Genomic DNA, 21,161 nt, shown 5'->3' on the forward strand with positions numbered 1-21,161 from the left:
CCTTGTTTTAACCCCTGCTGCGCTGTGCAGTACGTACTTTCCCTTCATATAGTAAATAACTGTGAAGGCTTTATTTACTAATAAACTGAGCATAAAAAAGCATAAAATGCTAAAATAACCAACTAAAACGCCAGCAGGAGGTGATAATCTTTCATAGAAACTTGCATGCAACCAGAGTGAGCTACTGACGTATAAATAAAAAAAAAAAAGTCAAATAACATGGCTATGCACCTTTAAATGAACTTATGGTCTGTAAAAATATTTAAACAACAACACTTAACAATGAGTCAAGCAAGAACCTGAACGGTTCAGGCTTTCTCGCGTGTTTTTTCAGGACGGATGGTTTGAGGCTGTTTTTAGGCTGTTTTAAGGCCCATTGAGGCTTCATTAAGAGAACAGGAAGAGGACTGAAGCACGAGGACACCACACACACACACACCACACACACACACACACACACACACACACACACAGACACACACACACACACACACACCACACACACACACACAGCTCATTACTCCCTGTCTGCCGTGTACCTTTCACACGACACCCTCAAAGTGAGTGTCTGCATGTGTGTGCAGTGCATTAATAGCATTTCTATGAGTTTTGTGTCCGTGCAGGCAGCGCCACACATTAGGCTCTCTGGAAATGAGAACCACACTGCTGCAGTTGGCCTTCATAGTAAATTACTAACAACAGCGACATACAGAAGGTTAATTTTAAAGAATGACCTCATCAGTTTTGCCAGAGCAGTTAGCGCCGTACCAATTTACGGCCAAATGTTTTTGTTGATCCAACAGAGAAGGAAAACTGTTACCAATAATTAAAAAAAAAAGCATCGATTTAGCATCTATTTGCTTTAAAATCAGACCCTAAAGCAGCTTCTATGACTAAGCTGGTGGTTGGTTTTCAGTGATGCCACTAGACAGCCGCCCTTTTAACCACTGTGTGAGTTCGGAGACTGCTTGTATTCACTGTCCATTAGACACACACACCTGAGACACACATCCAGACATGAAATCGGCCATTAAACTGTCACGCTCGCTCTGAAAAAAGGTACAAAAAAAAGAATGCATATATAAAACAGAGGAGCAGTATATAAGTCACACTTCCTGTACACACAGTCGGTATATTTAGTTGGTCTGACACGTCAGAGTTAGTAAGATGTCAAAAGAAAAGTTGTTGTACCCAGGTGTTAAAAACCGGCCCTGGAAAGACTCTGTCGTCACAGGACGACAAAGACCCTCAGAGAAGAAGTATATTTTCAGTCTGACGCCCAGACTCATGGTTCCATGTTAAAACTGATCACCAGAGATGATGCTGAGTGATGTTCAGGACTAAAGGGAAGGACTCAAGTTTCCCGTTAACTGAGGTTAAATATTAACAAGATAAAACAATTTTACAAATCTCATTCTTCACCAACGGTCCAATCGGAACATGCTTTTACACACACACATAATATATATATATATATATATATATATATATATATATATATATATATATATATCCTATCATGTATTTTCTTCAGTTAATTCCTGTGTTAGTGTAGGGGTAGCCTTCTGAAAATGAAATAATAAGTTAAAGATGCCAAACAAGCAAAAGACAGAAATAAAGAAAAGCATTGTATATGGCTGTATTTAGTGTTTTTCTTTTAGGTCACATTTAATAACAATAAATACGCCAACGCTCAGTTTATCCCGAATAATCTTTAGCTGTTACAAATATTTAAATATAACGACGATTATTTTTTAAATTCAAAATATTTATACAGAAGTAGAGAAAAATTATTAAACTATTTGTAACTTAAAAATGCAAATCGGTGCGATAACCATATATGAACATGTTCTGTGGCGGATTAAAAACTCAGAAACAATGAAAATAAAAGCATTTTGCAAGTAAGCGGCTTTTCTGAGTGTTTCGGTTCTATAGTTTTCTCGCAATGCAAATCTTCTGCTGCTAGCCGCTTGTGCTTTTCTTCCGTTTTGTTTCATTTTCCTGTTTTTATAGATGTTTCTTCCACTGCAATCAGAGGTCAGTTTATCAGACAGTTAACAAGAAAATGTTTGTTATTTATTGTTGTCATCCGTTGTGGGCACTTCGTAGGTGGTGGTGAACGCGCTTTGTCACCATAAATTATGGCACAAATCAGTTTTGGGAGTGATGTATTTGCTCAAGTCAAATGTGTCTATTCTCCTTTCCTGCCTCCGTCTCTCCCACCCACCCGTGTGACTCCACCCTGCAGCAGATAAAAGCTCTGTCAGTAAGGTGAGCTTCTCTTGTTGGCACTTCTGCCAGGAGGGGTGTTCTCTTTCTGCTCCGTTCTCTGTTAGTGTGATTGCAGTGATTATTCCCCCATAAACGGGCTCCTCCAAAGGTAAGCTCCTCACCTTTTTCTGTTCTTTTCTCTGTTTGTTCTGATTCATAGGCCTGTTTTATGAACTGCATGAACACTGGACTATACATTTCTGTGCCATAATTTCACTTCTGCTCCACATTTATTGAACACAGTTTTACATTTAACTGTTTTCTCATTTAAATGTATGTTATGTGGAATCATGTTGTGAGTGTGAGACTTTGCTCCTGCAATATTCAGTTAATATATCTAAAGAGGAATTATCCTTGTTATATAGGCACATTTAGTTTAATTATTAATTCATTGCATTTTTGAAAACAAAAAGGTCTGACAGGCTTTAAAAAATGTGACCTTTAGCTGTGCAACATCAAGTCTCCAGCGTCATCCTGCAGAGACCTAGGTGGAACATCTCCTAACCCCGACTGGAGTCTTACAAGCTGCTGTCTTCACACAGACAGCTAGCTATACGTGTCCATGCGTCAGAGAGAAAGAGACTGTGCTTAAAAGGAAAATATTCATTCAGTCCCACCAAATGAGGGGCATATGTGCAGAAAAGTTGAAGCCAAACTGACAGATGAACGCGACGGGGGCAAGAGCAGCAGTTTGGTGAGAAGAGACTGCAGAGCAAACAGCGCTAGCCTGCAGGAGATATCTCTTCCATCTGATGTCCTGTATAATGCTCTCTCTCTCTCTCTCTCTCTGGCACATCTTACTTTCTCACCAGCACAGTGACACGATTCCTTCTTGACGTGGTTAGATTCCTATTAAAGGTTTCTGAATTAAGGAATTCACCAGCTGAGGCCTAAGGCCTGTTAAAATATGTAAATATCTATCTATCTATCTATCTATCTATCTATCTATCTATCTATCTATCTATCTATCTATCTATCTATCTATCTATCTATCTATCTATCTATCTATCTATCTATCTATCTATCTATCTATCTATCTATCTGTCTATCTGTCTATCTATGTTTTCCTAGGTTTTCAATAACCTGTCTCTTATTATTAATTACTAATTAGGCGTTTGGTAGAGCAAATATCAGCCACTTTATTTGACTTTGACGCTTTACTCCATATAGCGCCACCTTCTGGCCAACCTGGCTACGCTTATGAAAACTTTCTAAGAAGCCACATGGCTGGCCATCAGCCAGAAAAGCAGTGTACCACAATATCTTGCTAGTCCTGTTGTAGCACAGCATCCTTTCATTTAAAAGAATAGGAATGAATACAATCGGTAACTTCAATTAATAATGGAGGATTTATACTACTGTATTAATTTATGTCGGGAGGAAATTGCCTGGCAAAAGTGAAAAAATCTTAAAATTGACCTTTATAATGTTATTCTTTAAAATATTTCACTTTTTGTCACTTTTTCATCCTATTTTATGTATGAATGGGTACATAGATAGAAAAAAAGAAAGTCTTGGGCTATTCTCTAAAAACGACTAATTAATCCATTCTGCTAATTGCACATTAGTGGTCTAGGTGTTCTTTTCCTTCTTTTTACTCACTTTCATACTCGCTTTGCATTATTGCATTATTGCATTATTGTATCATGGACTGATGTGTGTGTATTGATCAGAGTGTGTGGACTGTCCTGCAGACAAAAAAAAGGCCTTACATTTTTTGCTGCTTCTCTTCAGCAACATACAACCTTCCGAATGGACTGTTTGCTCATACAACATTGCAACCCCCGCATTTACATTTTTCAGTAAAAACCAGGAATAGACAGCACAAAAGGCGCCTAAAGAAAGCGATGAAGCCCAAGACTGATGATGTCAGGGAAAGGATTGGGGGGAGAAAGGGAGGTAAACACGTTGCTCATTTAGCTGCACAGCTGTGGCAGTGTGTGTGGAGGAGCTGGGTTCCAATACGCCATGCATAGTGTTTGACTGAGAAAGTTTGCGACGTGACTTGGGGAGGTGTTAATTTTACAAGGTGCTTTGTGGTAGAAGCTGCGTTCAGGGAGGCATGGGGCTGTGAATGTTTTCCCCTTTCACTGAGAAACCACAACCAAAGGCCATTTGATATTCAGTGCATGTGTTCTTTAAGCTTTAAACCTGACCAATGGTTGTTGGGGCAGACAGGGTGGTTTGGATGACATCTAAAAAGGAATATTTTGATGTTTTGCAAGTGAAGTTCTGTTAAAGTGTTTGGATTTGACATCTTAACCGGCATTAGATGACTCTCTTGAAGTCTTCATTTAGGATAAATCTAGATGATTTGGTAACAGATGCTAAAGTTCACAGCTAGTTGAGAGGGACCAAAGCGAACTTATGCCAACTTAACACAACATTCATCTCAAAAACATCGTAGAATAACTGTCTGACATGAATGTAACGTGGTATGAAAAGCAAAAATATCATAGCGGTTTATGAGAATGCAATGTTACAAATTTTTACAATAGTCTAGGGCCTAGGCTACATTAACGCAGCAGGCAAATACGACCCATATTAGTCTTTTTCATGGCAGTTTGAACGGCATAATCCCCCCCCCCCAAAAAAAACAACAACAACTAATTTGTACTCCCTCCATATGTGCTAATGATTTGAATATGCTCTCATTACACATCCACAGACTTCTCTACAGCAGTAACAATCACGGCTCCTCAAAAGACCATTGTTAATAGCTGTGCCGTTTTCTTCTCACTTCTTTTTTGTTTGTTTGTTTCAATAAAGCTTTACTGAACACTTCTAGTAACCATAGACCAGTTCATTGTTATTGTTTTGATGCAGGTTTTTCGTGCATGCGCGCCGGACTGGTAGGCAAAAGGCGAACACAATGGCGGACGCGAACAAAGAACACGATGAGTTCTCCACGTATTTTTCTTCTTTAGATAACGTATCACAAGATCGTTATAAGAGTAAGTTGATTGTTGATGGTATCAGATTGCCAGATCCACACAGCAAAAGCCTGAAGGGACGGAGCGGAGTCTGTGAAATGCTGGCCAAGTGTTGCGTACGGCGACAATATACAGCTGCCTTATAAACACGCAGGCAGTACACACGAGAGAGCACGAAAGCCCCTGAAACCACTGGACGGCTACAATTATTTTATATCGGGACATGTTCAGACATGTTTGTGTAACATAAGAAAGCGGAGTCGGACACAGACAGCGCTTCAGCAGAGAGGAAGACCCGCCACCGCTAGGTTAAAAAAACATTGTTCACAAAGGATTATTTGGTGTTTTTGTCTTATTAATCCTTTTCACAGACTCTTGCCAGAGAGTTTGCATACTTAGTACATGTACGTATACTATTACGAAGCGAACGTTACGTCTTGACTTAAGTATATATCCTAATTTTTTTTTAATTTATATAATTATTTAAGTAGAACAATGACCAGTGCAAAATTAAGTTGTATTTACCGTAGATGAAGTGTAGACTGCAAATTCTGTCGTAATATGATGGCTCCCACAGTTCACTGGGAGTGTCTGCCTGCATCCTTTTCATTGAAAATATCCATTTCTTTCTTCTTTCTTCGTCCTTCGGTAAACGAAAAAAAACGTACATCCGACCTTTTGGAATGCCTCTGTGTGCAACCGGGAGCACAACAAGTCGTAGGCATTGTTTAGATTCCAAAAATAAACTAAAAGCACGCTCTAATTCACCCGTTTTGTCATGTAGTAGACGAGAACAGTACTGTTTTTGCCTACCAGCGTGACCCGGATGTAGCGCTGATGTAGCTCGTGACGTAAACACTGTGCTGCTGTGTGACGTCTTCTTCTGTTATCGTTGCATGTGGTTCACTTTGGGCTCCTGAACCCTTCAGACAAAAGTCGGATGCCGGTTGCATTCCTTTAATAGTAACAGGGGGAAAAAAAATCTGATTTCAGGGAAAAAATTGGAATTGAGTATCAAGACCTGCAGTGTGAACGTAGCCTAGTCAGGTACTTACTCTGACCAGAAACACTTGCAGACATCATGTTCACACTGGGCTGCGTTTTAGATAGAAGTCGTTGATTATTTTCACAGGAAATGGTGGCAGGAGGTGGTTCAACCAAAATGAGCTTCCGGTGTGAAACAGGTAATGACAAAGAAACCTGTGAAGTGTTTCCCCTCAGAATGACTGAGAAAAATGCACAGTAGTGCGAAATATCAATACAAAACGTTTCCACTGAAGCCGCATTATTTTTGCTTTTTGCAGTACTGACCAGAAATGCATTTCATGTTCAGTCTGTTTCACGCAGGAAGATCATTGGTGACGACCCACCTCCCTTTTCCATTGTTTTTGTGTAGATATTCATCCAATGCAAATGTGACAGCGGCTTAAAGGTTCATCAAATAGAGTAAGCATAAATCTTTGTAATGTTTCTGAGACTGGAGTTCAGATTTCGCTGAAGCTAACAGCTTGTCTGATACCTGTTCTGCTTTAAAACAACTCCGATCTCAAAAAGACTGTAACTGTTTAAACAATTAACGGGGTTGCCTTTTGTCACTAGTGGAATGTATTTGGCTGTAAGCTGACAGGAAATGGGGATGAGAGACAGGCGGTAAAACTCTATGGCCTGGGACTGGAACCTGGGAGGACTGCGGCCTGTGAACATGGGTCCAGGTTTACTTTGGCAGTAGTTTAAACAGATATTAGTCATTATTTACACAGGAAATGGTGGTAGGAGATGGTGCACCACTAATCATTTTCCCGTTTGAGACATTTACTGAATGCAGGACATGTAGAGTGTTTGTAGTCAGAGTAACTGTCAGATGCATTTATTTATTTTTTATTTTTAAATGTTTAATTTAATTTATTTATCATGGGTTAGTAACTGTCAGGTGTATCTATTTATTTATTTATTTTATTTTTTTAATTTTTAATTTAATTTAATTTAATTATTATGGGTTAGTATGTGTTTTTTTTATTTATTTTTTAAAATTTTTTTCAGTTTTATTTTATTTATTTATTTATTATGGGCTAGGGTTAGTAACTATCAAATGTAAAGGTAACACGGCACCTTTACGTTGACTTTTTTGTTAAGGCAGTTAATCTGATGTTAGACATCCAGATTGGTCTTGGTTCCTCCTAGAGAACCTCTTAGTGTCAGTCATCAGGACCATCTCATCTGGATCTGTGATAAATAAAGATGCTTATAGATATTTATTGTTTTTAACAGTTTTAATCCTTTAGTAGAACCACACAGACTCACAAATAACCTGAACTGCCTCTTAAAGTACATTGACCGCTTGAGATCGGTACCAGCCCCTCTCCAAAAACCCCCCCAACCCTGCTGATATAAGTGGGAATAGAAAATGGACAGATGAATGGTGGTCTCTTAAAGTGGATTTTAACAGCTAAATATATTTAACTTACAGTGCAAGTCACGCTGCTGTAAAAGCATTATACTGCACCCAGACAAATTTTGAAAAATGCCACCAAAGTGGGCAGTGCCAAGAGACCCTGAGAAGCAGGGCTAAGTGTGGGGAATGTGGAGCAGTCAAAGCAGTAACAAACACTAAACACCACCGATGATCGATTCTCTCAACGCCACGGGGGCGTCGGGGCTGCGTGTCTGACTGAGATACTTTTATACCCGAACACGGGGCTATGATGACGAAAGTATCCATCATTTGAACCAGCAGGAAACTTCAACTGCAATAGCCACCAGTCAACCCTGAGAGGGCATCACTAAGATGGTTTTAAGACAAATAAAGGGAAATCTCAATAAGTTCACATGAAAATGTAAAAATATGCACAGTAATATTTCAGTAGAACCCTTAGGCTTATCTGAGCTACACTTTAAATATAAATCTTAGCTAATTTATGCTTATGCCCACCAAAACACAACATAGACTCAGTACTCCCATGAGAAAACACCTCTGTCCTCACGTCTCATCACCTCTGGATTTCTGAGACATTTCCCTCGTCTGTTTGCAAATGTTTTGAAGAAGCAAACCCCGCTGTCCTCTGACCTCGTCTGCAATCCGCGAGTGACTGCTGGTAACTGATCCAGAGCATTTCTAAAGGCAAGGAGAGGCCATGGAGGGCAAGCACACAGACAGAGTACAAATAAAGGTTGAGAAATAAAGGCCGACCCTGCTGAAGAGTCGCGGCCCTGTGCAAGCAGACACACAGGACACACAGGGGCAGGGAGAGAAGTCTGACACACAACGGGACAGAGTCCCTGGAGACACACGGAAGCTGAAATCAAGATTTCTTCTGCTGATCCGGGGGAAAGTGCTTTTCAGGCAGAATGTTGCACTCCACTGTGATGTGTGTACATGGGTGACACATTCATCAGCTGAGATGTGACACTCTGTGGATGTGAGTGTGTGCTTTCGCAGGCTTGCGTGTGTGTACACAATCAATAGAAAGCCAGGACGCCAAACACAGGTGGGTTTCCAGGAGCAAGGAATCCTTTCTGTCCCGTTCTCTATTAATATCTGTCACTCCATGCTATTAGTGCTATAAACTCGTTGAGTGTATCTGTTCTGGAAAAAAAAAAAATCTAAATTTAAAGATGTTTTCATCAAATCACGTTTCGCATATTATTTGGAAATGTTTTCTTTCAGCATGTAGTAGAACACTATAAGAATGGTGGAAGTTTGTGTTAATATTCTGAAGTTTTGATGATATTCTATTTTTAAAACCTCCACCCAGAATATGTCTCTACGTGGATACCCTCCTGCTTGGTGGTATCATCTTAGTCTTAAAGCAGAGCTTACAGCTAAAGGAGACCCTTGAGTCCTTTCACCCAGTATAGCTGATGAATTCAAGCTGATTGTTGTGAAATACACAAGTAACAGAACATATTTAAGAGGAAACATATATTTATAAGTCAAACACATGATTTAAATTGATATTGTGTCATTCTGACAGCTAAGGGATGAGTGATCAGACCTGATAATTATTTTAGCTGCAGATGCTCATGTCAGAACATTTATGCACTAGCACTGAAAATATGTACCTGTCTCTTTAATTGTATATAATAATAGAATAGAAATATGATTTTTTTTTTGGCCCGCAGTGGAGAAATTCATGCGCCCCAGCAGCAAAGTGACAGGCAAGTGGAAACATGCAAAAAACTACACTGCTCAAAAAGATGAAAGGGTCTCATTTGGAAAAGGATCATGCTGGATATCCATATGGATCCAAAGTCACAGAGAAAGTAAAACTGAAAAACTGATGCAGGTGGCTAGTCCAGTTAGATGAAATGTCATTGCAGCAACTCAAAATGGTTCTCAGTAGTTTTTATGCCCCCCCCCCATGCTTGTATGCATGCCTGACAACGATGGGGCACGCTCCTTATTAAATGACGGATGGTGTCCTGGGGTATCTCCTACCAGATCACTGAACTTCTAGACAGTCTGAGGTTCAGCCTGGTGGCGTCGGATGGACCAAAACATGATGTCCCAGAGCTGTTCTGTTGGATTTATGTCAGGAGAGCATGGAGGCCATTCAATGGTATCAATTCCTTCATCCTCCAGGACCTGCCTGACTACTCTTGTCACATCAGGTCAGACACCACCGAGCTTCAGGGGGAACTGAGGACCCACTGCACCACTGAAGGGTCTAACAATGGGTCTAAGGGTTACGTCCCGATACCTAATGGCAGTCAGGGTGCCATCGTTTATCCTGTTCAGGTCTCTGCTTCCCTCCATGGATATGCCTCCCCAGACCAATGCTGACCCATTACCAAAGTGATCACACTGAACATTGTTGCAGGCAGCATGATGCTCATCGTAGCGTCTCCAGACCCTTTAACTTTCTGTCACGTGAGTTAATCTGCTCACTCTGGGAAGTGAACAGGGCACCAGTGCTGACCCTGGGAATTCTTTGGAAAATTATTTGGCAAAGGCTCCACGGTGCCAGGCAGTGAGCTTAAGGCCACCAGAGGACGTTGGGCTCTAAGGCCACCCTCCTAGAGTACGTTTCTAATAGTTTGATCAAAGACATTCATGCGTAGCGGACCGCTGGAGGTTCACTTTGTCTGAGCTCCCCTTAAACACGAGAGCTAACCTTACATGCTTCTACTTTTGTCGCCCTCGCGTCAAAGTCTGTCATGACCATGGCTATTATTACAAAATACAGTAAATGTAGTTCACAAACCTGCACGACAGCTCTGCTCTGCTGTTGAAGTTCCTGCAGCCTTACATAATCAGATGACTGAATCTGCCGTCTGCTCCATGTTCCTCCCCCACCCTCTCCCCCTGGCTCTGCCTTGTCCTCTCCCTCTCCCTGTTTCAATGGGAGACTGAGGATAATCTGGAGGGGTGAATGTGGCCTGGTCGTTAAAGTAACTCCATGACGTTTCAGTCTGCTGGTTCAAAATGGTCTGCTATCAGATTCCAAAACACGGAGGAAGACTGTTTAATTTTGAGACAGAGAAGTGTTGCCAGTGGCCTTCAGGGTTGCCATATCTGGAAACTACAGGTCTAGTGCCATGTAGCGGCTAAAACCTACACAGTGCCGCTTTAATGATCTCAGAAGGTCTTGTCCAGCTCTTCTGCCTGTCTCTTGGAATCTACTGGGAGACACAGCAAACCTTCTGGCAATGGGACCTATTGCTGTGCCATCCTGGTGGAGTTGGACTGCCTGAACAACCTCTGTAGGGTCCAGGTATCGCCTCTTGTTACAAGTAGTGACACTGGTCAAATGAAAAATTACTGAAAAACAGTCAAACCAAATGAAGAGGAGAAAACGTCCGTGGCCTCCACTTACAAAACTGTTCCTGTTTCTGGGGTCGTCTCATCGTTGCCTCTTTAGTTCACCTGTTAATTTCATTAACACCAGAACAGCCAACGTTGATCAACAATCGCCTTTACTACTGAACTAATCTGATCACTATTACAGAAGTTTAACTGACTTGATATTATGCTCTGATTAAAGGGTGTTGCTTTAATTTGAGAATGGTATATAAAAAAGGAGAATAAGAGACTGTACAGTCAGGGCAAAGTTACAACATGAGAAAAAAACTGTACGATAATTAAAACTAACACACTCAGATTAAAAGAAATGTGCAACTGAAAAGATGATTTAAAAAAGGCACAACATGTGCATGTATGTGCACATATAAAAAAAACACCAGCAGAGTATTTACAAGAAATTAGAAATACTTTGCAGAAACAGAAGATGTGTCTTGAGAGACACCTCACAGAGATGGTTATAAAGTCTAACGGCTGCTTGGAGGAAGGATCTGTGATTACGCTCCTTTGTGCATTTAGGAAGCAGCAGTCTGCCACAGATGGAGCTCTCCACCTCTGCAACAGCTTCCTGCATGGGGTGGGAGACAGTTTGCAACACGGATGTTATTTTTTCCCAGCGTTCTTCTGTCTCCCAACACCTGCACTGGGTTGAGGTGGCATCTTAGTCCATCATCTCAACGCCACTTTCTTGGATGTTCAGCAGTGTTGGTGTGGTGGGTCTGTGCCTGCAGAAATCCAGTTCCTTGGTTTTCCTGGTGTTGATCAGGAAGTGGTTCATCTGGCACCAGTTCACAAAGCCCTGTGTCTATTACCTGCTCTGAGTCGTCCTCACTTGTGATGATGTTGAACATGTGTCCCGTGATGCCACACAGTTGATTTCTGTAGCACCTCAGGAGCCTTGAGCTGACGTCATCCGGATCAGCAGCCTTTTGCACCTTGATCTTTCGCAGCTCGTTACTCACATGAAGTGTTGGCAGGGAAAGGGAGGCTGAGGGATGGAGTTCTCTGAAATTGTGAGGATGGGTGATGGCCGAGGGCTCAGAGTTGTGAAGTTCTGGGAAGAAGAGCGGGCATGTAATGGTAAGAGAGAAGTTCCTTAGCCAGGATTTTTCTTGGTCATGCTCATTGGATTGCTTGTTTGGAAGGAAATATCTCTCTTTTTGATCCGGCTATATACCCTTTGTATCTATTAGATTGGTTGCACTGGATGTCACTGGATGACAAGATCATAAACCCTAATTGAACTGCTGAGCCGCTAATGTTTTCAGTGTTTTAACACAAAGCATATTTCTAACCTTTTCTGTTTTTTACTTAACTTCCAGATTCCTGTTTGTCCAGTAAGTGTTTTTAACTGTTTTAGTAATTTAAGAAAAAATATTTGCACAGTATCAACAACACTGGCAGCAGAAAATCTGAACTCGAGGATGGGCTCATTGCTCGCTGACTGTTATTTACAGAATACATCTTACAGACACGTGAATACCTTGTCAGGAGAATAATGTCCCTGATTTGTAATTAGGAAAAACAGTGGAGCAGGTGAATATCATTAATTCCCTTGCTAAGAAAAGGAGGTGGGTCAGCTAATAAATTAAATAATTTATCAAAGTGGTTTTTTTTAAATTCAAATCCAGATATTGGCATTTTAACGTTTAAGAGCCATTCCAGAGGGACAGTCACTGCATGCTCCCGCTAATGTGTGTTTCAACTACAGCAGTGTGTGGTTTCTGTCTTTTGAAGCCCTATCATTGCACTAACAAAAACTCTGACCCTTCAAGCATTTGGCCTCCATTGTGAAAAAAAAACACGATTTATCTATTATCGCCTCTGCTTCATAAAATAACTCAAGAATTATACAAATACAGAATTCAAATGACTAATGGGAAGAGGGTGATTTATATAAAATGGCAAAGATAATGATCTAAAACGGGAAAAAAGGTTAGATTTTTGGACCTTTTCATCTACTCAAAGTTCTTTTAATGTAATGTGGAGGAGTATCGGTCTTTGCTTTCCACCACAGTATAATTAGATGAATAGATTTTCCCCTCTTCGCACTTAAACAACAAGGCTGAAAAGACTTGAACTTGCAAAGGTTATTGGCAACATCTGTTTTGATTTAAAGGTGACCAATAGGTTTTCAGATTTCGCCGTCTGAATACTTGCCAGCGTGAGTCTGAGCTGCTTTACATCTGTGCATAAAAAAAAGTCCAACAAGTGTGACATAGTGTGACAAACGGCTCAAAACTCACACAATCCCTGCTCTGCCACATTTTATGTAGTTGCCATGTGTGCTGCTGACCTAGAGGGATGAAAACAGCTGGACACGTCTTCAGTCTGTATAATAAACCTTCTCCTTAGTCTGTTTTCTTTAAAAACGACTTTAAAACTCCAGGAATGCATGTCAGTGTGTATGTTGGGCTCGGAGAGTGGGTCTTGGGTATGAATGAGCCACAGGGGAAGCAACACTCACAAAGAACGACGCGCTGGAGAAAAACCCAGCAGATACAGAGACTTCTGTGGCTCTGCTACTATACAGGGTTATACAGTGGGTAACATGAACATTGAATGTTCCTGCTGCTATATGCAAATCAACGTCAGTTGTTTCAAAATATTATTCAAAAGATTAATCAAAAGTGTTGTCCAAAGGCCAAGGAGCACCAAAAAGGCTGTAAAATAACAGGCACAGTTTTACACTTGAAAGCAATGAGCAATGAACACACCACCACGAATAGTCCACCGACTATGGTTACTGATAGAAGGAGGAATGAAAAAATGTATCGGGACATTCTGGATAAGAATCAGAACCTACAATGAGTGAGGATTTTCTAAATTATTAATAGCCTCAAACACACAGTAAAGGATACTCTGTATCCAATAAAGAACCCAACACCGGGGTGCACAGAAGGACCCCCAGAACCTTCAAGATCTGAGGACAGTTTGTCTGGAAAGAAAGAAAAATAAGGACTCGAATTACAACAGAACAATTCAGTTTCTCCATGCAGGAGATGTCTTGAAGTTGTAATTACAAAAAAAAAGGCTTTTCCACAAAGTCATCAGTACGTTTCTGTTAATGCATTCACTAATTATTCCCTGTGTCATTCCAGTTTTATATATAGCTTCATATCTGGAGTGATTGGCCTTGTTTTCCTAGTCTTGTTTATGTATGTTCTTGTCGACATTTGATGTGAATATTGTGTCAGCATCAGTATTAGAAACATATTGTCTAAGAAAAACATTGATAGGTTCAATGATTATTTCACCCGCTATATGTAACAATGACCAGAACTCAGATTCAGGTCCTGTTTAACCAACCAACCAACCAACTCTGCTCTTAGTCAGTAAAGAAGCAAGAGGAACAAAGGGGAGACAATATCTATTAACTCCAATGGACAATAATGGCCCTGTCATCTCAAAACACAAATAAACTACAATTTACAAATAAACTTATTAAGAATGCCCCAAATAATTTGTAGATTATTCCTGATTTAAATTCTGAGCGTGATCCGCTCCATTAGCAGATGAGATGTGTTCCTACTCTGGACTGTTCTCAGGCTTCTGGTGATTTTGACATGACGGTGCCAGTGTCTGTTTCAGTGAGGCGTAGCCTTTGAAGAACTGAACCTACTCCTGGTGCCTTTGGAGGCCAGGCATACCAAAGAGAGCAGAGCTATAACAACTTTAGTCAGCGATATATCTCTTTCAACCAGAACAGGGCTGGCTGGAAGTGGTGGTTTATGTTAATCAGGACGGTTGCATTGGAAATAACTGTAGTGAATAGAGTGAGCTGCATGAACCCCCGATTTGAATTTCACCTGTTAGCTTTAATGCCACTGAGTAGGCTTTTTTGTGAACTAATAAACTAAACCAAATTTTATGAAGTAGAACCTTCTGTAACACCCAACCTGAACCTGCCAGTCGCAACATGCAATGGACCAGTCAACTGCACAGTCATGCAAATTGTTGAACACTTTAGGTTTCAGATGAAGGGCAAGGCAAGGCAAGGCAAATTTATTTACATAGCACATTTCAGTACAGAGACAATGCAAAGTGCTTTACATGATTAAAATATAGGAATAAAGTCACCTTGGTGCAGATTTTTAGCTAAGAAACTCTAAGGTACACCATAAACAGCCAGAATCATTTCTCAGAATCTCACTTCCTTTGATCCTTTAAAATTTCTTCTTTCTTTTCGTGTTTTAAATGGATTTATTTATTTATTTTACATTGTTTGTGTGTTCATTTTAATTTGTTTGGGTAACCCCTTTTTTGGTATTTCTTTTGGTCTCTCTATTTCAATTGAAGCCAAAACCGTTTTTTTTTTGTACTTTTTCAGTAATTTCTGAAGTAATCAATTTTGTAGGAAAAAAAGAAATCACAGATTTTTTTGCAGTAATTAAAGACGGCTTTTGAATGAAACCAACGAAAGGATAGTTCAGGATTTTCAATGTTTCTGTGGAAAGGTCATGAAACGCTAACATGTTACCTGGAATGGAGCCTAGTACAAATCCTGATATGGTTTTCCTGGAGGTTGAAGCTAATGGCTTGACCAAGAGGGCATTTGATCTTGGCTCCTGTTACACTTGCCAATGGCTTTAGCCTCTAAGATCAGCTGATCTATTGTTTTTTCTTTGGAAAGGAAATTAAGGTCTTGTACTAGTTGTGCTGATTTTCCTGCATGAACTGAAGAAGTGTAAAAAAGCAAATATATCATATCAGTTTTTTTTTTTTTTTTTTTTTTTTTACTTAAACACAACCTTACTTTAGTATGAAATAGCTACTCTGACCAGAAATGCTGTACATATAACATTCTCGGTGCATGTGGAGTAGTGATCATTTCCTGTGCAAATAATCATCATCATTTTCATAAACCAGGTAAAGTTTTTTTTTAGATTCTAGTCTTTTGAAAACCATAGGAATCTGCTTTGGTCTTAGCTTCTACTGGAAGCATTTGGCTGTGACCTCCAGAAAAGACTAATATGGATTTATACTAAATGATGAAGCCACAAAAGCTATTTGTACGTTGGTATTACCTGTTCTTAACATTTTAACATAACCTTTATTTTCAGATTCTGACTGTACAATTAGACTAAAAGGTGTAGTTATCAGAACTGTCCAGGAGAGGGAGACAAAGGGCGGTTCTTGTTTCTGGAGTAAATGAAGGCAAATGATAAGAATTGTAACGTTTAGGTATCTGCAAGCGATAAAACAGCTATTTCCCATCTAATATAGTTACTTATTTACTTTCTACACAGGCTTCGATCATGCCTCCCCTCCTTGGCCCCGTTGTCGCTGTTCTGCTGCAGCTTGTGGTCTTCGCATGTGTGACTTGTGGGGCGTACTATGGACACAATCAGCACCCTCAGCCATTCCAGCATATGCAGCACCTTCAACACATGAACATGGGCAAGGGGGGTTTTCCTCAACAACAGTACCTTGGCAAAGACGTGCCGTACATGCAGTATCCACACTACAGGAAGGAGCAGCCCCAGATGCCCATGCTCAAAGGCAAAGAAAATCCTCGTAAAGGGGGACACTACAACGGTGGCAAAGACAAAGGTAAGAAATCCTTATGAACGCAGTAACACGTCTGCCACGTGCACATTCATGGACAAATACATGGCAGCACCTGCAGAAATGTGAAGAGCATGATGGGGGTGTGGTGGCCTAGTGGTTAAAGCAGGGTGCTTGACTTTAAGGAAGGCTGCAAGTTCTCAGATTTGAATCCCAGAGACGGCCTCTCTTGGTCCCTGAGCAAGAACCTTAGCCCCAGAATAGTCCTCGGGCACATCCCTCTGCAGAGCAGAAGATTTATTGCAATGACTAAAGTTGTAATGAGAAAAAAGGCAAAAATGATCAGTATTGCAAGGTTCAAGTTACATTATATCTGTACATTATACAGAGTATAATTAAACATGTTTTTTCTTACAACCTGTTGGCCTTAACCTGATCAGTTTACGGATATGGCCACTGTGAGATTGATTGAAGAATATTGCTCAGTTTTGGATGAATGTAAACTTGACACTCACTGCCTAGCTTAAATATTTAGTAAACGAGTGCTACAACTCTTCATAAAAAGCCCCTTTCAAGAGCAGACCCCTTCAGCAGGACATCTAGTCCCCAAATAAACTGATAACATCTCAAAGATCTTCACACAGATGAGTTACTATGTTTTCATGAAGGCCTAGCCATGCTCCACAAGAGTTGATTCTGTGTGTTCTCTCTCCCAGGGCTGAAATTACAGAATTATGCTTTCTGTGCTTGTGGTCCTGGTTTGGGAGTTCCTGCAGGTTATGCTTGACATGTGTTTGCTTGTGTGGTGTCCAAAAAAAGTTGCGATCAATTAGCAATTTGCCATGGCTGTGGTTGCTACACAGACCGATGCTTGCAATGGAAGGAACTCATGAGAACGTCCAATAGTTTTGCACTTGATATCTTGGTAGTTATGAAATTATCTTGCCCCCTTAGGACAATTTTTTTTTTGTTCTTGTGAAGTATGAATAGGCTTTTACTCTACAGATAGCAATCCCAATCTGGAGAGAATACTGAGCTCAAGCCACAGAGTACTACGATTATTTTCCCAATGTCCCAGAATCAGACATCTCTGGACAGCGTCAAGCGGTCACAGTTTGTTCCCTGATTGGTCATAGACGTTTTGGTCATGTGAGAAGGCTTAACCGCTTGATCATAATGTTGTTGGAGGTCAGATTGGCTCACGGTCTGTACAGCACTGTGGTCTTTCATGTGATAAATGTTTTGGTGTATTTTTTATAGATATGTACTCTCTATATCTAACATCTGTATAATTACTTACAGGTCTAACAATCCCTAGTGGTGTGGAAGGCGTTACCCAGGGAGAACAAGGCCCAGCAGGACCACCGGGACCAGAGGGACCTCAAGGACCTCCTGGACCTCCAGGAATTGGACTGCCTGGACCTGAGGGCCAACCAGGACCTCCAGGTCAACCAGGATTACCTGGAATGGGGAAACTGGGCTTGCCTGGACTGCCTGGAAAACCAGGTGTAAATGGCAAGCCTGGCCTTCAAGGAAAAATGGGAGCAAGAGGTGAAGAAGGTCCAGCTGGTCAAGCAGGTCCCCAGGGGCCCCCGGGTCCACCTGGGCTTCCTGGAATAGGCAAACCAGGAATACAGGGATTACCAGGACAACCAGGTGCCAAAGGAGAACCAGGCCACAAGGGTCTGCCCGGACTGCCGGGATTACCGGGACCAAAAGGAGACAAAGGGATGGGCCTGCCAGGACAGCCTGGTCACAAAGGACTTCCTGGGCCTCCTGGACCCTCTGGACCAAGAGGGCTGCCGGGTTTTGGAAAACCAGGGTTGAATGGTTTACCAGGACCACAGGGACCCCCAGGACATAAAGGACATCCTGGAGAACTAGGCCCCCCTGGGCCCACGGGGGAAGGAGGTAAACCTGGCCCTCCAGGTCTACCTGGCCAAGGAAAGCCAGGTCAAAATGGTCTGCCTGGACAACCAGGAAGGACAGGTGAGACGGGCCTTCCAGGACCACCAGGTTTGCCAGGAAAACCAGGTCTTCCAGGATTTGGTAAGCAAGGACTCACAGGACCAAAAGGAGATAAAGGAATGAGTGGACCACCTGGACCCCCAGGTCTCAAAGGAGATAAGGGTCATGGTGGATTGCCTGGAATGCTTGGACCCCCCGGACCAAATGGTCCACCAGGCCCTCCAGGACCAATCGGACGACCTGGAAGTATAGGTGCACCCGGTCCTAAAGGAGATTGTGGAGATGGAGGACCTAAAGGGCTCGATGGGGCCAAGGGTGAAATTGGTCCTCAAGGACTACCTGGCAAGAATGGTCTACCTGGGGAACTTGGGGAACCAGGTCCAAGAGGTCTGCCGGGACCAAGTGGTCCTAAAGGTGCTGATGGACATAAAGGTTTACCTGGTATGCCTGGTCCCTCCGGAACTCCTGGTTTAAGAGGACAGACTGGATTACCTGGAGAAAGGGGTATTCAGGGACCCCAGGGAATCCCGGGAATAGATGGTACAGCTGGACCAATTGGGCCTCCTGGTCCTACAGGGCCTAAAGGAGAAAATGGTCTTCCTGGTCCACCAGGCGTTGCAGACATTGGGAGTCCTGGCGTGCCTGGTCCCGTAGGAGCCCCAGGAAGAGAGGGACCATCTGGAGCTCCAGGGCAGCCAGGTCAACCTGGTCCCCCTGGACCACCAGGACCACCTGGTGAACCTGTTTTTTCTCCAGAAATGGCTGGAGTACTCTCTCAGATGGGCCCAGGACTAGACGGTGTTAAAGCTGGTAGTTACGGGAAAAAGAGCAAATATGGTGGAGGTGGGGCTGAAATAATGGGTTCCAGTGGGCTTGAAATGCCTGCATTTACTGCTCTAGCAACTACTCCTTTTCCTCCCGTGGGCAGTCCAGTAGTTTTTGATAAGCTCCTGTACAATGGCCGCCAAAACTACAATCCCGAGACTGGAATTTTCACCTGTGACATCCCTGGCATCTATTACTTTGCCTATCACATTCACTGCAAGGGAGAGAATGTGTGGGTGGCTTTGATGAGAAACAATGAGCCTGTGATGTATACATATGATGAATACAAGAAGGGTTTCTTAGACCAAGCATCCGGAAGTGCGGTACTACCTCTTCAAACCGGGGACACTGTGTACATTCAGATGCCATCAGATCAGGCCTCGGGACTTTATGCTGGACAGTATGTGCAGTCATCCTTCTCGGGGTATTTGCTCTATCCGATGTAAATTTGCATACTTCAGAGTGAAGGAAAGGACAAATATTTGTATAATTAATGATGGTATTATAAGTTATCTTAGACTGAGCATTCATTAATGTTCAGTCTGAAATGTTGCTGTCATCCACAGAGATGAAAGCATAAGATTTGTACTGGATAACCCAAAAGTCATTTCAAATGGAAGAACCAAGACTTCAAGAAAGCACCTGCAAAAAAGTTGTATTTCTTAAAAAAAAAAAAAAAAAACTGACACAAATGATTACAATTTGTGCAAGATGTAATATGTAAAAAGAAATACAGAAAGCTTTTTGAGTGTATTAACAAGACGTTAAGGTGAAGTGCTCTCCGTTCATTACACCGCTGCAGCAGTGTCAAATTCAGTCCTTGCACAGTGTCAAAATTGGCAGCTAACCCATTCAGCAGGTATTGGAAAACGTTAGCATAGATTTAATTTAATTTTGCATTCATACCTTATGTCTCTCAGCGTATGAATGTAAAAAAAATCTAAAATGACCTCATGAGGACGACTATGCAGGTAGTTTCCAGCATTTTGTATAAATCTTGTTTTTAAGGTTAACACATTCATTATTGTGGAGCTTGCAAATGTCTGAGCTCTGGGAAATGATTTGGATAATTAATTTCAGTGAGAAGTATACAAAGGCTAACTGAATGACTGAAAAACGATACATGGAGGAAATGCATATACTGATACAAGTGTGTTAATCATAGTACGCGTGTATAGAGGAACATAAACCTTAGATGGTAAAGACAAACATGACAACTTTTTAAGGCGTGTTGACAGCTTTCATAGGAGATGAGAAAGACAATATAATGTTATTTTTACTATAAAGTGTTTGTTGATAATTTTGTCAATTTGCTGCTGTGAAAAACCCATTAGACTCTAGACACGTTGTTGCTCTGAACCGTAAAGCCACTCAAAAGACTACATTAGACCATTTCCACACAATGAAAACATCACCACAAGCAGCACACACGTGTACTGTCCTTGTTTGCCTGCAGTCTTTTGTGCAGAATAGTATTCATTCAGTTCTTTACAGAATGTCATGTAACTATTAAAAGGCAGCGTTTTAATTGTCCCTCTACCTGATAATTCATCTCATTTGGGACTAATAACGTTAGTTGGGCTAGTTAATTTTGTTTCACTTCATGTCAAAAATGAATAAAGAAAAATGTTCCTTTGTAATTCTTTTTATTAGCTTTAATTGAAAATCCACATTCGTATTAGAAGCACATCATTTACACTCCATTTCCCATTTAATGGATTAGGATGTAAATGTCGAGAGCTTAAAGAAGAGTAACCATTGTGACAATGTTGTCCCTGTAATCACAAAGTTATTGTGTTAATGTTAAAAGTTTGTAATGACAGTTTTTTTTTCTAAATAAAGGTTGTTTACACACAAAA

General features: G+C 41.3%; 1 protein-coding gene across 1 annotated transcript; it reads left to right on the forward strand.

The window, feature by feature from the left end:
• The first annotated feature begins 2,277 nt into the window (after positions 1 to 2,277).
• On the forward strand, positions 2,278 to 21,161 carry col8a1a (collagen, type VIII, alpha 1a). Its single transcript, XM_021317474.2, has 3 exons — positions 2,278 to 2,380; positions 16,251 to 16,554; positions 17,812 to 21,161. Exons 2-3 carry the CDS (start codon positions 16,260 to 16,262, stop codon positions 19,746 to 19,748), a joined length of 2,232 nt encoding a protein of 743 aa, XP_021173149.2. The 5' UTR covers positions 2,278 to 2,380; positions 16,251 to 16,259; the 3' UTR covers positions 19,749 to 21,161.

This window comes from Fundulus heteroclitus, unplaced genomic scaffold (genome assembly GCF_011125445.2).
Source record: "Fundulus heteroclitus isolate FHET01 unplaced genomic scaffold, MU-UCD_Fhet_4.1 scaffold_545, whole genome shotgun sequence".
In the NCBI taxonomy this organism is placed as follows: Eukaryota; Metazoa; Chordata; class Actinopteri; order Cyprinodontiformes; family Fundulidae; genus Fundulus; species Fundulus heteroclitus.

Excerpts from the sequence above, each read along its gene's own strand:
- col8a1a (XM_021317474.2), top strand. The coding sequence starts at position 16,260 with ATGCCTCCCCTCCTTGGCCCCGTTGTCGCTGTTCTGCTGCAGCTTGTG. Across the intron at positions 16,555-17,811 it reads CAACGGTGGCAAAGACAAAG|GTCTAACAATCCCTAGTGGT; the intron begins GTAAGAAATCCT and ends AATTACTTACAG.